This window comes from Crocuta crocuta, unplaced genomic scaffold (assembly GCF_008692635.1).
Source record: "Crocuta crocuta isolate KB4526 unplaced genomic scaffold, BGI_CrCroc_1.0 scaffold811, whole genome shotgun sequence".
NCBI lineage: Eukaryota > Metazoa > Chordata > Mammalia > Carnivora > Hyaenidae > Crocuta > Crocuta crocuta.
In genome coordinates this window covers 973,227-987,795 of record NW_027530352.1, presented here as the reverse complement: position 1 = coordinate 987,795, position 14,569 = coordinate 973,227, and the positions used below count along the sequence as shown (strand labels likewise).

Below are 14,569 nucleotides of genomic sequence, written 5' to 3'. Positions count from 1 at the left end.
GCCTTTGCCATCTCTGTGACTCTGAAGGAAGAAACTTCAGATTTGAGAAGTGAGGACAGAGCTGCCTCCTGCCTTCATGGTGGTCCTATTGAAGGAGAAGCTACTGCCTTCCTTAGGGCTTAGCTTTATGTAATCAACAGTCGTCACCAGTGCTTAAGTTTTGGTGGTTTGGATGTTGGTCCCGTTTTTTTTTTTTTTAAAGACTAACAGGATGAAAGACTATTACCGAGAAGTGACAGCAGACACAGACTTCTGAACCATGGCAACTTGTTCCTGGTTAGTCTTTGCCCATAATATGAAGGTCAAAATCTTGGTGGCAGAAGTGGGAAACGAAACAGTTACAGTACTTGAATCATCAAGGTGGCAAAGAGTTCAGTGCTGCCTTGGCAGTTGTGACCATGGTCATGAGCAGTGAACAATTGCAGTTTCAATTTGTAGCAAGTGATTTTTACCATTTTTAATTGTATTTTTTATGTCCATTTTAATATCCTCATGTGCAACTTGGAATTACATCCTGTACCATTCACTGTCCCTTTCCACCATGTAAATACAGTGTAACTGATGAAGCCTGGGGGTGGTGGGGGAGGAGGGGAGAAGGAAGAAGTAGGCTGTATCAGCTGAGAACATTGTAAACATTTAGAAATGTGTGGGTTCAGTCTTCACAGGGAGGCTGTCACATGTGACGAGCCATCCTGGAAAGAAGGGAACCAAATACTGAGTTTCCACATTTGATCCCAGATGCTGCTTCAGCCCCGCCCCTCCTGAAATGTTACTGAAGTTTGGGAGGTGAATTTTGTGCGGCTGCCTCAGTGCTTCCTTTGTTTCATTGCTAGATGACGCCCAAGTCCAAACGGAAGAGTATCCATAGCCGGATGCTGCGGCCTGTTTCCAGGGCCTTCGGTGAGTTACTTCTGTATCCGTGAAGCACCCTCAGCGGGAACCTGGGGCCGCTCGGGGCTGTTTCCCAGGGATGCTCTATGGGAGCAAATGCTAAGAAGGAGACTTCGGTGGTTTGTGGGTGCCTGTGTGCTCTCGGGTGATAGGCCTGACATTCCCTTTACATACAGAGGCACTGAGCTGCGGCCTGGGGCTCTGCTTTATTTCAGAGATGGAGTTTGATCTGGACAAAGCTCTGGAAGAGGTGCCAATTCACATCGAGGACCCGCCCTTCCCGTGCGCCAGGCAGGAGAAGCGCAGCTCGGGGCTGATCGCTGAGCTGCCCTCTGAAGAAGGCAAGAAACTGGAGCACTTCACCAAGTTAAGGCCAAAGCGGAACAAGAAGCAGCAGCCCACCCAGGCGGCGGTAGGTGCCCTGAGTCCCCCCCACCCGTCCAGACACCCAGGGCAGTGCTCCCGACCCAGGGGGACCCCCGGAGAGAGGCCCAGGTGCCAGGCACAGCACGGAACCTTGTAGCGCAGGGAGCAGACCCTCCGCACGGCATCCAAGCCGTATCTCTGCTGGCCGCTTAGCAGTTCTGGAAAAGATCATGCGGTAAAGTTCCCAAGGCCTCGGAGTGGAGGTTCCCTGGGAGGAAATCCTTGGAAAAGTAGCAACCCCGTGCGTGAGCTCAGTGGGTTCCATCCTGGAACGTGTAACGTCTGAGTCGGGTGGGGGGGAGGGCAGCGCGGCGGTGTAAAGCCCCAAAGACCTGGGATGAGCTGCAGGTTGCCTGCGTGTGACTCGGGGTGCACACCTCTGCCCCTCTGGCCGCAACTGCCTCTGCTCCTGATAACCTGCAAAGCCCAGGGATCGAGGCGGGGTTTACAGGGCCGTGCGGAGCCCCCACCCCAGGTCCCCTGCAGGGGAGGGTGGGATGGGTTGTGCTGCGCGACCCTCACGTAGCTCTGACCCGCGCCCCTCTCTGGTTCACGCCTTCCCTCTCTGTTCCAGTCAGGCTTCTGGGAAGGGTTGGCGCCCCGCGCCTCTCTCGCCATCCCCCTCCCCCCGCGATCCTGCAGGATGCCTGCTCTGTCCCCACCTGCCTCTGCGGCCTCCCCGTCTCTCCTGACCTATCCCCTTCCGCAGTGTCTCAGCGGTTAGTGGACATAGAAAACTCCGCTTCCGTGGGCCTCGGAGTTGCCCAGGCTTCTTTTTTTTTTTTTTTTAATTTTTATATAGTTTATTTATTTTTGAGACAGAGACAGAACATGAGTAGGGGAGGGGCAGAGAGAGAGGGAGACACAGAATCTGAAACAGGCTCCAGGCTCTGAGCTGTCAGCACAAGGCCTGACGCAGGGCTCGAACCCACGAACCGTGAGATCATGACCTGAGCCGAAGTCAGTCGCCCAACCAAGCCACCCAGGCGCCCCTGGGCTTCTTTTCCACCACCCGTCCGGTGACACCTTGGAGTGTGTTGCTGGCTGCCTGGGCCATGTGGGCCGAATCTGGGGTTACAGTCTGCGGCTGACCCCTGCCCAGTCTGCTCTGCTCTAGGCTCACCTGCGTCCTGAACTCCAGTGTCCTCAGGCTCAGCACGTTCAAACCTGGGAGCGGCTCTCTCTGTGAACCCGCCTTCCTCTCACATCCCTGACCCCAGTCTCTACCTCTGTGCTCCATAGGGCTGTGCTCACAGGACCCCAGGCGAGGTCATCCTCACAGACTGGGTGTGCACAGTGCACAGCCTGAACAACCCACCATGGAGGCCGTGGCTCTTCCAGTGCCTGCTGTTCACAACTGTTACAGCTGCTTTTATAGCTCTTGTCATAGTGTTTTCTAAGCAGTCTCTCCTCCTCGTCTATAAGCTTCACATAGGAAGTCGGGTAGTTTATTATCCTTGGATTTTTGCTCGGTGCTCAGTGTGGGTTTAGAATATGGTGGATGCTCATGGGTACTTACTGGATCCCACGTGGATGACTGCAGACCTTGATGGGTAAAGGTCCCAAAAATTGTGTACGTGGTCCGTCATTTATTCCTACCAGTTCTGGCTTGTCATGTTGATTAATTTCTCTCCTTTGAATCTGCGTAGCATGACACGGCTTCAAAAAAACCAAGAAAACAGCATTAGAGCATTGTTTTCTCATTTACTTGATTTTACCTTTTTAGTACATGGTTACATATTCTTAGAAGAATAGACTTTTATAAATTTTATTTTTACTTTTTTAAATATCTTAATGTTTATTTGTTTTTGAGAGAGTACAAGTCAGGGAGGGGCAGAGAGAGAGGGAGACACAGAATCTGAAGCAGGCTCCAGGCTCTGAGCTGTCAGCACAGAGCCCGGCGCAGGGACTCAAACTCATGAACCATGAAATCATGACCTGGGCCGAAGTCGGACACTTAACCACCCAGGCGCCCCCAACTTACTTTTAAGTAAGGCCTCCTTAGAGAGGAAAAAAGATGGCCGCCCCCACGCTGGAGTCTAGATGGTCACTGATAAGCAGCTCCTCTTTGGCTCTTTCCATGTGGAGGGTCATTAGCAGTGTGACTTATATGCACAGTGATGGCTGAAGTGTTTCCCTGATCAAGTCTGTGACCACAGAAGGAGAATGTTGTGACCATGTTGAAAAGCCCAGAAGGGAAGGGAGAAAGCTGAGACCGAGGCTCGTGGAGAAATGCACTCTGTACCCGCTGTGGAGGTTTTCACTTCGCCCACAGCAAGGCCGGGAGGCGCGGTCTCGCACACCGCCCTGCGGGGAGCACAGGGTGTGTCCTGAAGCAGTTGGCTGTGGCCGTGGGTCCAAGCCCACCTCGCCTCTTCCCAGAGGCTTGGTGGATGAGAAACATGGCGCACCTTGCTTTCTTTGGGCTCATGGCGAAACTGTACTGATTTATGATCCCACAGCACTTGCAGTTTTCAAAGTCCCTTCCTGTCACTCGACTCTGTGCAGTGGCCCCATTTTCAGCCAAGAGTGAGGGGATCACAGCTTGGCTTCCTCACGAGTTCCGTAGCCACAGTCACTTACTGTTATTATCTTGGTTTGGTTTTGCTACGGTGGAGTAGACTCAGTCTCTCCTCAGTCTGTTTTAACTTTTCTAGAACTTGTCCTTGACCTCTGATGCCCCTCCTGAGCCTTCCTAAGTATCAGAATGCTCAGAACCAAGTTGTGCCTTTTCTTTCTCTTTTCTTTTTACTTTTAACATTTCTGATGCCAAATGTGCGGGTTCCCCTACCCTGCGCCCCCTTCCCCAACTAATTCTTCAACTCTTGACACCAACTGAGTGTCCTACAGTTCACTTCAGTTCTGACACCCCCTGAGTTAGCCTGGACCCCACAGGTTAAGGGCTCAGGGGCACCCCCACTTCCGACACCAGTGCCAGGGTGTCATCTGTACCTCTGACCAACTGACGGTAAATTCCAGAGAGGGTCCCGTGCCCCGTTCCCTGGGTATGATAATTTGCTAGAATGGCTCCCAGAACTCAAGAAGACACTTCACTTATTATTACTGGTTTATTGTAAAGGACGCAGCTCAGGGACAGCCACACGGATGAGATGTGTAGGGTGAGGTGAGGGAAGCCCTTCTCTGGGCAAGTCCGCTCCCCACACCTCGTGTGTCCCGGAGGATCCATTAAGTAGGCTTGGGCACGACTGAGTAAATCGTTGGTCCTTGGTGACTAGCTCCGTCACCAGGCCCTCGTTCCTCCCCAAGGTCAGGGGCAGGGCTAGAAGTCCCAGCTGTCCTGTTGTGTGGTTGGTTTCTCTTCCCCTTAACCTGAAGCTGCCTCGGAGGCCCCCAAGCTTTTTATTGTAAACTCAGAAATGGTTGGAAGGGGCTTGGTACAAGTAACAGAAGATGCTCTCAGAAGCTCTATCACTCAGGAAACGTCAGGGGTTTTAGAAACTGTGTATCAGGAACCAGGATGCTTCGGGTAGCCCACAAGGCTAAGTGAAATGCCAACTGGTCCAAACTTGGATTACTTTGTTGTAACTTTGACTCCTGTGCCAAAAATATACAAATAAGTATCTACGTAAATATGAGTGGAAGACAACTATTTTAAAAAAATGAATAAAAATTTAATCTCCGGTCAAAGTACGATTCTTACAAACTACCAGACATCTTAGGAATAATTGGTCTAGACATTTTACCTATACATTTTAAGTCTTTACTGAACCTCTTGAAAAAAAGAAAAAACTATTTTAATAACAAGAGATAAAATATACCAGTTTTTTTCTTTTTGTCATTTCATTAATGAGTATGTAAGAACGGTTAATCAGGACATCATGGCTGCTTAATCCGTAGAATTGAAGCTTGGGGTGTAGTCATGAGCGACAGACATGAGAGACTCAGCTGATGGGGTCCCTGTCTCCCTGGGAATGTGTGTCTGGACATGGGATCTTTCTAAGCCGAAGGCAGCTTGCTTCTAAAATACCAGCACTGGGGCGCCTGGGGGGCTCAGTCGGTTCAGTGCCCAACTCTTGACTTCGGCTCAGGTCATAACCTCATGGTTCGTGGGTTCGAGCCCCACATCGGGCTCTGTGCTGGCAGTGTGGAGTGTGCTTGGATTCTCTCTCTCCTCTCTCTCTTTCTGCCCTTCCCTGCTCATTCTGNACAGACATGAGAGACTCAGCTGATGGGGTCCCTGTCTCCCTGGGAATGTGTGTCTGGACATGGGATCTTTCTAAGCCGAAGGCAGCTTGCTTCTAAAATACCAGCACTGGGGCGCCTGGGGGGCTCAGTCGGTTCAGTGCCCAACTCTTGACTTCGGCTCAGGTCATAACCTCATGGTTCGTGGGTTCGAGCCCCACATCGGGCTCTGTGCTGGCAGTGTGGAGTGTGCTTGGATTCTCTCTCTCCTCTCTCTCTTTATGCCCTTCCCTGCTCATTCTCTCTTTCTCTCTCTCTCTCTCTCTCTCTTTCTCTTTCTCTCTCTCTTTCTGCCCTTCCCTGCTCATTCTGTCTCTCTCTCTGTCTCTCAAATAAATAAACATTTAAAAATAATAAAATAAAATTCCAGGACTGCCCACATTATTGAGTTGCCGTGAGAAATAAATGGAATAAAAGTATACAGGCCTTTATTAAATGTAAATATTGTTCCTCAAAGCCAGTATTCCCATTTTATTAATATTAACTCTTTACTGTATTAATCTTTGCTTTCCCCTTCATCTCCTGTTCCCCTTCCCTGACACTATAGTGGAGGAGAAAGAGGCGAATGTCCCTAGAAACGGATTCATATTATCCTTAGGTACTCTAATTTGGAGGATTTTTACTGATTTTATTAAGGAGCAAGCCAGCTATTCTATAAAAATTCACATTCAAAAACTATGTCCTTCGTAGAAATGACGTGTAGAAAGTCTGCTTTGGGGATGGGAGCTTCCGGTGGACAAACTAAGGGCGGCAGTGCCATTGCCAAAGGACCAGAGCGTGCCCGCGGACCTATGAGAGGGCACCCCAGGCAACAGAGGGGGCTGCTGTGGGGTGGGGGTCAGGCCAGACTCCTGCTGTTCTAGGCTGTGCTCTTGCTCATATCATAGTCTGACGTGCACAAGCCTGGTCAGGGGACCCCACGGTGGTCATTCAGGGACACAGGCTGCTTTCGTTTGTGGCTCTAGCTCCTTGGTCCTTGGAGTCCTGTCCACTCAGCCAGAGGATGACAGGAGGCCCTTAGGTTCCCACACAGGAGGTTTGATGGCCGGTGTGATGGTGATACCGTCAACCAGCGCGTGGCCGAGGGGCTGCCCCGCGTGTGAGCCTGAGAACCACGTTCTGACCGTGACGCCCATCGGGCAGGTGCCCGGGCTTCATGCGTATCCACTCCCAGGTAGCCCGGCTTCTGCCCCCCTCACCTGGTGTCCCCATGGGCAAAAAAGCATTCCCTAGCGCCTGGAGGGCTCAGAGGTTAAGCATTGACTTTGGTTCAATTCATGATCTCACAGTGGGTGGGTTCAAGCCCCATATCTGGCTCCCTGCTGTCAGCACAGAGCCTGCTTTGGGTCCTCTGTTCCCCTCTCTCTGGGCCCCGCCCCTGCTCCCTCCCTCACTCTCTCAAAAAAAAAGAAGGAAGGAGGGAAGGAAGGAAGAAAGAAAGGAAAAGGAAGGAAGAGAGGAAAACAGTGCACAGAATGAGATTCTGGAAGGCTCCCGGGTTCTAGCTGTGTGGCCACTAACTAGCTTCATCTCCACCAGAGGGAATTCTACAGAGGATCTGCTCAGTGTGCAAGGGAGAATGGTGCCCAGGGCAAGTGACCGAGTTGCCCGTGATCGTGCTCTGAATTGTTACTGTGTATCACGCAGTGGCTTTTCTCCACCTGACACCCAGCGTTCGCTCGCCCAGTTTCTGGCGCGGCCCCACGCTGCTTAGCCCAGGGACGAACAAACTAACTCTGATCAAAACGGACTAACTCCCGGGTAATCCATCGTCTCCCACATGCGTCAAATCACGGTATCACGAGGCTAGAAGGCATTTCAGTGACCTCTTGTCCAGCCCCTCACCAAGTACTTCATCTCTACACGGTCATCAGTAGTTGACCCTTCTGTCTACAGTGCCCTCGCTTGGAAGTGGCCGTTTCCTAAAAGCTCTGGGTGTTGGCATGTTAGTTTCTATGTGTTGCTAAAATCTCTTACTAATTGTAACCTCGCCGCCTTGTTACTGTCATCTGGTGTGGCTCATGTCATTTAAATCTCTCCTCAGCACACTTACAGATGTCTGTGTTATTACCAGCTCTTCCCCTCACTGATCTAAATTCCCTCTGCCCTTTTGATGTCCCTCCTGTGACACTGCCTGCAATCTATTTACGGTTCTTTGTTACTCTTTTCTGAATCAGCTGTGGGGTGGCACCCAAAACAAAATAGGATCCTTTTAGTAGGATCTGGCCATATCACCTCCTTCCTTCAAATTACTGTATTTCTATGTATTCATCCACAGATTATATTCACACACAAAAAAATAATTCTCGTATAGTTAGCATACGGTGTTATATTAGTTTCAGGTGTACAGTATAGTGGTTCGGCAGTTTTGTACATTACTCAGAGCTGTTTGTGATACGTGTGCTCTTAATCTCCTTCATTTATTTCCCCTCTCCTTCCCCACCCCCCAACTTCCCTCTGGTAACCATTAGTTTGTTCTCCATAGTTAATTAAGAATTGGTTTTTTGGTTTGTCTCTTTTTTCTGTTTGTTTTGTTAAATTCCACATATGAGTAAAATCATATGGTATTTATCTTTTTCTGACTGACTAACTTCACTTAGCATAATATACTCTAGCTCCATCCATGTCACTGAAAATGGCAAGACTTCATTCTTTTCAATGACTGGGCAATGTTCCATACCTTATGTACACCATATCTTCTTTAGACACTCATTTAAAGATGGACACTTGGGCTGCTTCTATAATTTGGCTGTTGTGAATAATGCTGCAGTAAACTAAGGGTGCAATAGCTTTTTGAATTAGGGTTTTCATATTCTTTGGGTAAATACCCAATAGTGAAATTACTGGATTGTATGATAATTCTTTTTTTAGGTTTTTGAGGAACCTCCGTGCTGTTCTCCACAGTGACTGCACCAGTTTACGTTTCCCACCAGCAGCACATGACTCATGTCCTCACCAACACTCATTGTCTCTTGTGTTTTTGACTTGACTGGTGTGAGGTGATATCCCATGGTGGTTTTGTTTTGCATTTTCTTGACGATGAGTGATGTTGGGCATTGATTCATGTGTCTTTTGGCCATCTGGATGTCTTCTTTGGAGAAATGTCTGTCCATGTCTTCTAGATTATTTGGGGATTGTGTGTGTGTGTGTGTGTGTGTGTGTGTGTGTGTTGAGTTGTAGAAGTTCTTTATATATTTTTGTTACTAACCCCTTATGGGATGTGTCGTTTACAAATATCTTCTCCCATTCAGTAGGTTGTCTTTCAGTTTTGTTGATTGTTTCCTTTGCTGTGCAGAAGCTTTTTATTTTGATGTTGTCCCAATAGTTTTATTTTTGCTTTTGTTTCCCTTGCCTCAGGAGACATATCTAGAAAACTGTTGCTATAGTCAATGTCGTAGAAATTATTGTCTGTTCTCTCTTCTAGAATTTTTATGATTTCAAGTCTCACATTCAGGTCCTTAGTCCATTTTGAGTTTACTTTTGTATTTGGTGTAAGAAAGTGGTCCCATTTCAGTCTTGCGCATGTTGCTGTCCTGGTATCCTGACACCGTTTGTTGAAGAGACCTTTTCTCATTGTGAATTCTTGCCTCCTTTGTTGAAGATTAATTGACCATGTAATCGTGGGTTTATTCCTGGGCTCTCTGTTCTGTTCCATTGATCTATGTGTCTGTGTTTGTGCCAGTACAGTACTGTTTCGAGTATTACAGCTTTGTCGTATATCTTGAAATCTGGGATTGCGTTACCTCCAGTTCTATTCTTCTTTTTCAAGGTTGCTTTGGTTAGTTGAGGTTTTTGCACTTCCAGACAAATTTTAGTATTATTTGTTCCAGTGTTTAGAAAAATGCTGTTGGTATTTTCATAGGGAATGCATTAAATCAGTAGATTGCTTTGAATAGTATGGACATGCTACAGTATTTGTTTTTCCAGTCCATGAACATGGACTGTCTTTCCATTTGTGGTATCATCTTCAGTTTTTTCATCAGTGTTTTGTAGTTTTTTGAGTAAAGATCTTTCACCATCATGGTTAAGTCTATTCCTAGGTATTTTATTCTTTTTGATGCATTTGTGAATGGGATTTTGTTTTGTTGTTTTGTTTTAATGTTTATTTTTGAGAGAGACAGAGCGTGAGTGGGAGAGGAACAGGGAGAGAGGGAGACACACAAAATCCGAAGCAGGCTCCAGGCTCTGAGCCGAAGCACAGAGCCTGACGCAGGGCTGGAACCTATGAATAGTAAGATCATGATCTGAGCTGAAGTTGGCCGCTTAAATCCACCCAGGCGCCCTGGGATTGTTTTTTTATTTTTATTTTTTGTTTTTGTTTTTGTTTTTTTTCTTTCTGCTACAGTATTATTAGTATATAGAAATGCAGTAGATTTCTGTATATTGATTTTGTATCCTGCAAACTTACCAAATTCATTTATCAGTTCTACTAATTGTTTGGTGGAGTCTTTAGCAATTTTTCTATGCATAGTATCATGTCGAGTGAAAGTTTTATTTCTTCCTTAGCAATTTGGATGCGTCTTATTTCTTTTTGTTGCCTGATTGCTGTCGCTAGAACTTTCCGTACTATCTTGAGTAAAAGTGGTGAGAGTGAGTTTTTTAATAGTTGCACCATCTCAGTGACTGGTTATTGGTCTTACTCAGGCAAGGCCTATAATCTTCTGTTATTTATAACCATATTTCAGACAGAGGAAGGCGGGGCACATACATCAGGAAATCTGAACTTACCCAGAAGTCCTAGCATACTTTTTGTTACATCTCGCTGTCCAGAAATGAGCCACATTTCAAACCTCAGGTGCAAGAGCATCTGGGAAGGTCATGTATTTCACTTGGTCATGTTGATGCTCCAGATGAGTCAGAGTTTTGACACTGAGTAAAGGAGAGAATCTCCTACAAACTGGATAAGCCCAGAGCTGTTTCTGCGGCTATTTAATCAGTTGAGAAATTTTCCTTCCTTGTTTGCTAACTTTTTTTTTTTTCCAATGACTATTGTTTTAATTTAATTGACTTTTTCTTCAGCATTTCTGGAAATTGATCATTTATTTTTCTCTTTTGCTATTGTGGTGAACTGCAATCACAGACCTTTCTAATGTTATACCATTTTTGATAATAATCATGATATTCTTGCTTTTTAAATTTAATCCTAGTATAATTAACATACAGTGTTAAATGAGTTCCAGGTGTATATTCTCGCTTTGTTTTAATATCCTGCTGGGCTTTGTTTACCATATTTTATTGAGATTTTTTTTTAATCTGTGTGCATAAAGAAGAGAGATCTGTAGTTTTCTTATTCTTGTTTAGACCATCCATCTGCTTTGGGTTTTGGAATTATACTATCTTCATAAAATTAGTTTGGAAATTCTCCTTTCTTTTTCTCTGGGACAGTTTGTATGTAATAGAGATTTTCTGTTCCTCTCCTGGGAAGCCATCTGGGCCTGATGTGTTGTATATGTGGAGGTGATCCTTACATGTAGAATTCCTTTTGTAGGGATTTGATTTCTTTTGTTATAGATCTAATCAGCTTACCTAATTCTCTTTGAGACCATTTTGGCCATTGATATTTTTCTAGGATATTGTCCACTTACTCTAATGTTCATGTAGTTGTTTATAGAATTCTAACAACTTTTCAATCTCTCCTGTATCATGTTTCTGTGCCCCGTGTTTCTTCATTTCTGATATATTTAATGTTTCTCTCCTAATTTTGCGAGGCTGTCTTTTATTCGTCTTTTTTTTGAAGAATCAGCTTTTAGTTTCATTAGTCCTCTTAAGTTCGTTAATTTTTGCCTTACATTTTTATTATGTTTCCTTCATTTTATGTCTTTTGGGTTCCTTATTTGACAGCTTAGCTCTCACCGCTCCATGTTTCTTACTGCCTAATATATGCATGTAAGGTTCCAGGACTGTTCAGCTCGCTAATTAGCACTCTTTGGGCGTGTGTGTTCAGAGTTACTAATAATACGCTAATTGTCCCTCCTTCCCGCTCACCTCTCTCCATCCGGCCTATGGAGACATTCCGAGAGAGTTGACAGCTCTTGTCAGAACCCAGGCGCACCACCCATGGTGTCCCCGTGGTGCGTTCATCTTCATAATCCTGGCGGAGGGTGGTCTGAGTTGCCATGAGTGCTCATAATCACCGGCTTATCCTCGAAGCATTCACAAATGGTCCTTTTAGCGTGGATTCATACACCAGAGGCACAAAATCTACCTTCTTGATTTTTTTCAAGTACCGCCAGCAGCCAGTCGAATGGCCTATTTTATTTGCAGAAGCCCCTCTGTGAGTGCAGTTGCAATCATCTCTTCCAGCTGGCCTGGGGAGATGGTGTGGTTCCCCCCCCCCACCCCAGAAACCACACTACACTTTTTACTGCTTTTTTAAATTTAATTTTATTTTTAAATGAGTGTCTAAAGAAGATATGGTGTACATAAGGTATGAGATCTATTTTTTTTTTAATTAAAAAAAAATTTATTTATGGGGGGGGCAGGGAGAGGCAGAGAGACAAAGGAGAAAGTGAATTCAAGCAGGCTCAGCACTGTCAGCACAGAACCCGGTGCGGGGCTCAAACTCACAAACCGTGAGACCGTGACCTGCGCTGAAGTCAAGAATTGGACGCTTAACCCACCGAGCCACCCAGTCATCCCTGTGCTACAGCATCTAGTCTGAAATGTATTCTCCTTGATAGAAAGACCAAAGTCAAATGGGATCCAGAGAACTTCTGATGCCTATATGTCCCTTCCTTTCCTTTTGCTAGAAATTGAGCTAAAACAGCGTGTGTGTTTGGCCTCGAACTGTTTTGACGAACTGTATTTCTTTTTTGTGTTCGGTTTTTGTGCCCCTCTTCATATAAGCTGCAGACGTCTCCACTTCCTATCCTAACAGATGTGTTTTAAACCACACCTCATTGAAGATCTCCCAGTGATACTGGGCTGCCCGTGACCTCTCTGCTCACAAGTGTCTTCATGTCTAAACTGACAGGGTCAACGTGGGGACCCATGTCGGTGGTCCGTCCAGCCCTGAAAGCCACTCATCCTGCAGGAGAGCAGACCACTTTGTTGAGCCCTGTGCGCCTCCATCCCCGAAACCCATTGATGTCCCTCCTCCCTGACCCCAGAGAACTTTCTGTGCTCGCTGCGAATTCTGTTTCAAAGCAGGAAGAAAGGAACAGGATGAGAGGAGAAATTTACGCTGGTAGAAAGTAAATTTTTTTTCTCAGAATAGGAAAGGGAATTTGTGAGGAAGCCTCGGAGGGGAGGCGTGGGTGCACCAGATGGAAGCCCTGTTTAGGACCATATGTCCTGGGCTCCTACCCTGCCCATCCGTCAGTCAGGTGAGCTTTGGGGGTCCCCCTCACCCTCTGAGCCCCTGTTTCCTGTGACTGACCAAAAACTACGATAAAACTATCTTTCCTTTTCAGTGCAAAAGGTACCAGTGAAATGAAATCATAGTGTGCGAGATGCATGTAAACTATGAACTGTTGTACAAACACAGGCAGCCATTGTTACCCTGGAGATCCCGCTCTCCATTCTTTTCCGAGAGGAAAGTGCTAAGAACAAGTTCTGTGCTTCTTTATCTTTTATGACAAAAGTTACTCCTGAGCTTTCAGGCCGTCACTGAATTCTGCAACTTTGCTGATTCTCTGCTCTATAAGAATACACAGCAAAACCTTGCTCCAGTATAAAGCAGTCTTCAGAGAAGTGTAATTGTTTTTATCCACATTTCATGGGGTTGTTTTGTCCATTGTCTGTTATCTGCGCACTTTCAGCAGTTCACAAACATGAACTCACACACACCGTCCATTTTCATAAAGGAGATTTCCCAGGGAGCGAAGTGGATGATTGCCTAAAGCAAATGATTGGTCTTTTCTTTAAAGGAAGGACACAGGCACAGGTGTTTGCAGAGCCCTAGAGGCAACTTGACACTTGCAGACCAGGATTACAGAAGCCACTTCCCCACCGCTCTGTGGCAGGACCTCCAGCCCCAATATCCCGGCCGCAGGAGAATGTGTCCTCGTGCCGGAAGGAATGGGCAAGAGACGCGCTTTCTTGGGCCTGCAACCTGTGGGTGTAAAATAGTGACTTCATCCACCATTGCAGACACACATCAGACTCACTGCTGAGCTCACTGCGGGTGTTCCACTCAAAGCCAGTTCTGACTTGGTAGGTGACGTCCTTACGGCTTCTCTCCTAAGACCCAGGCTTTCGAGTGTCTGCTGGACTCCCGGCCCTGCGTTCCCCACAGCACCTCAGACGCTTGTCAGAAACTGGACTCATCATGTCCTTCCACTGTGGTCCTGGGCCTCTGTTCCCTAGAACCACGCTCCCATTCACACAGCCTAGAACCTTCAACATCATCTGAGGTACCTCCTTTCTTGGTACTCTCATTTCTCCAAGCCTTAATTTCCTCCTCATCTCCTCCAGATTAGACTGGACTGTTACAGGAATCTCTCTTTTGTGTTCCTGAACAGATTCCCCTACTTACAGGGGCGCCTGGGGGGCTCAGTTGGTTAAGTGACCGACTTCAGCTCAGTTCATGATCTCACTGTTGGTGAGTTGGAGCCCCGCGTCGGGCTGTGCTGATAGCTCGGAGCCCGGAGCCTGCTCCCTCTCCCCCGCCACGTGTTCTCGCTCTGTCTCTGTCTCTCAACAATGAATAAATGTTTAAAAAAAAATTCAGTTCCCCTGCTTACAATCCCTTGCTTCTCCCAACTTCATGCTACTCTAGAATTGTCTGAACAAAATACAGGTTGGGCCGTGCCACTCTTTTGTGGGATCCCTATCGCCTACTGAGTGAATTCTGCACTCTTCAGCATAAGATTCAACGCTGTTCACCATTGGTCCTTTTATCATTAGCTGGGAAGTATTCATTCAGCTAGAGATAACGAGGGATACGCGACTAAAAATGGGTGAAAAATACTGGTTTTCTCAGCAGGAAACCCAGACGTCTCAGGACCAAGGACTGGCTTGTGCAGCCGCAAAGCGTACGCACCCCTCTGCTCAATCATCCTCCACATGTTGGCTCTGGTCCTCAGGCTTGTACCCCCTTGAGGTCCAC

The 14,569-nt window shown here is 46.7% G+C and overlaps 1 protein-coding gene across 1 annotated transcript in view; it reads left to right on the top strand.

Annotated features, from left to right (window-relative positions):
* Positions 1-14,569, top strand: part of CARMIL1 (capping protein regulator and myosin 1 linker 1) — a 282,219-nt gene that overhangs the window by 253,485 nt on the left and 14,165 nt on the right. Inside the window, exons 30-31 of the mRNA XM_077765769.1 lie at positions 834-900; positions 1,107-1,303. Of these exons, the coding sequence (XP_077621895.1) occupies positions 834-900; positions 1,107-1,303 (264 nt within the window). The remainder of the gene's footprint in view (positions 1-833; positions 901-1,106; positions 1,304-14,569) is intronic.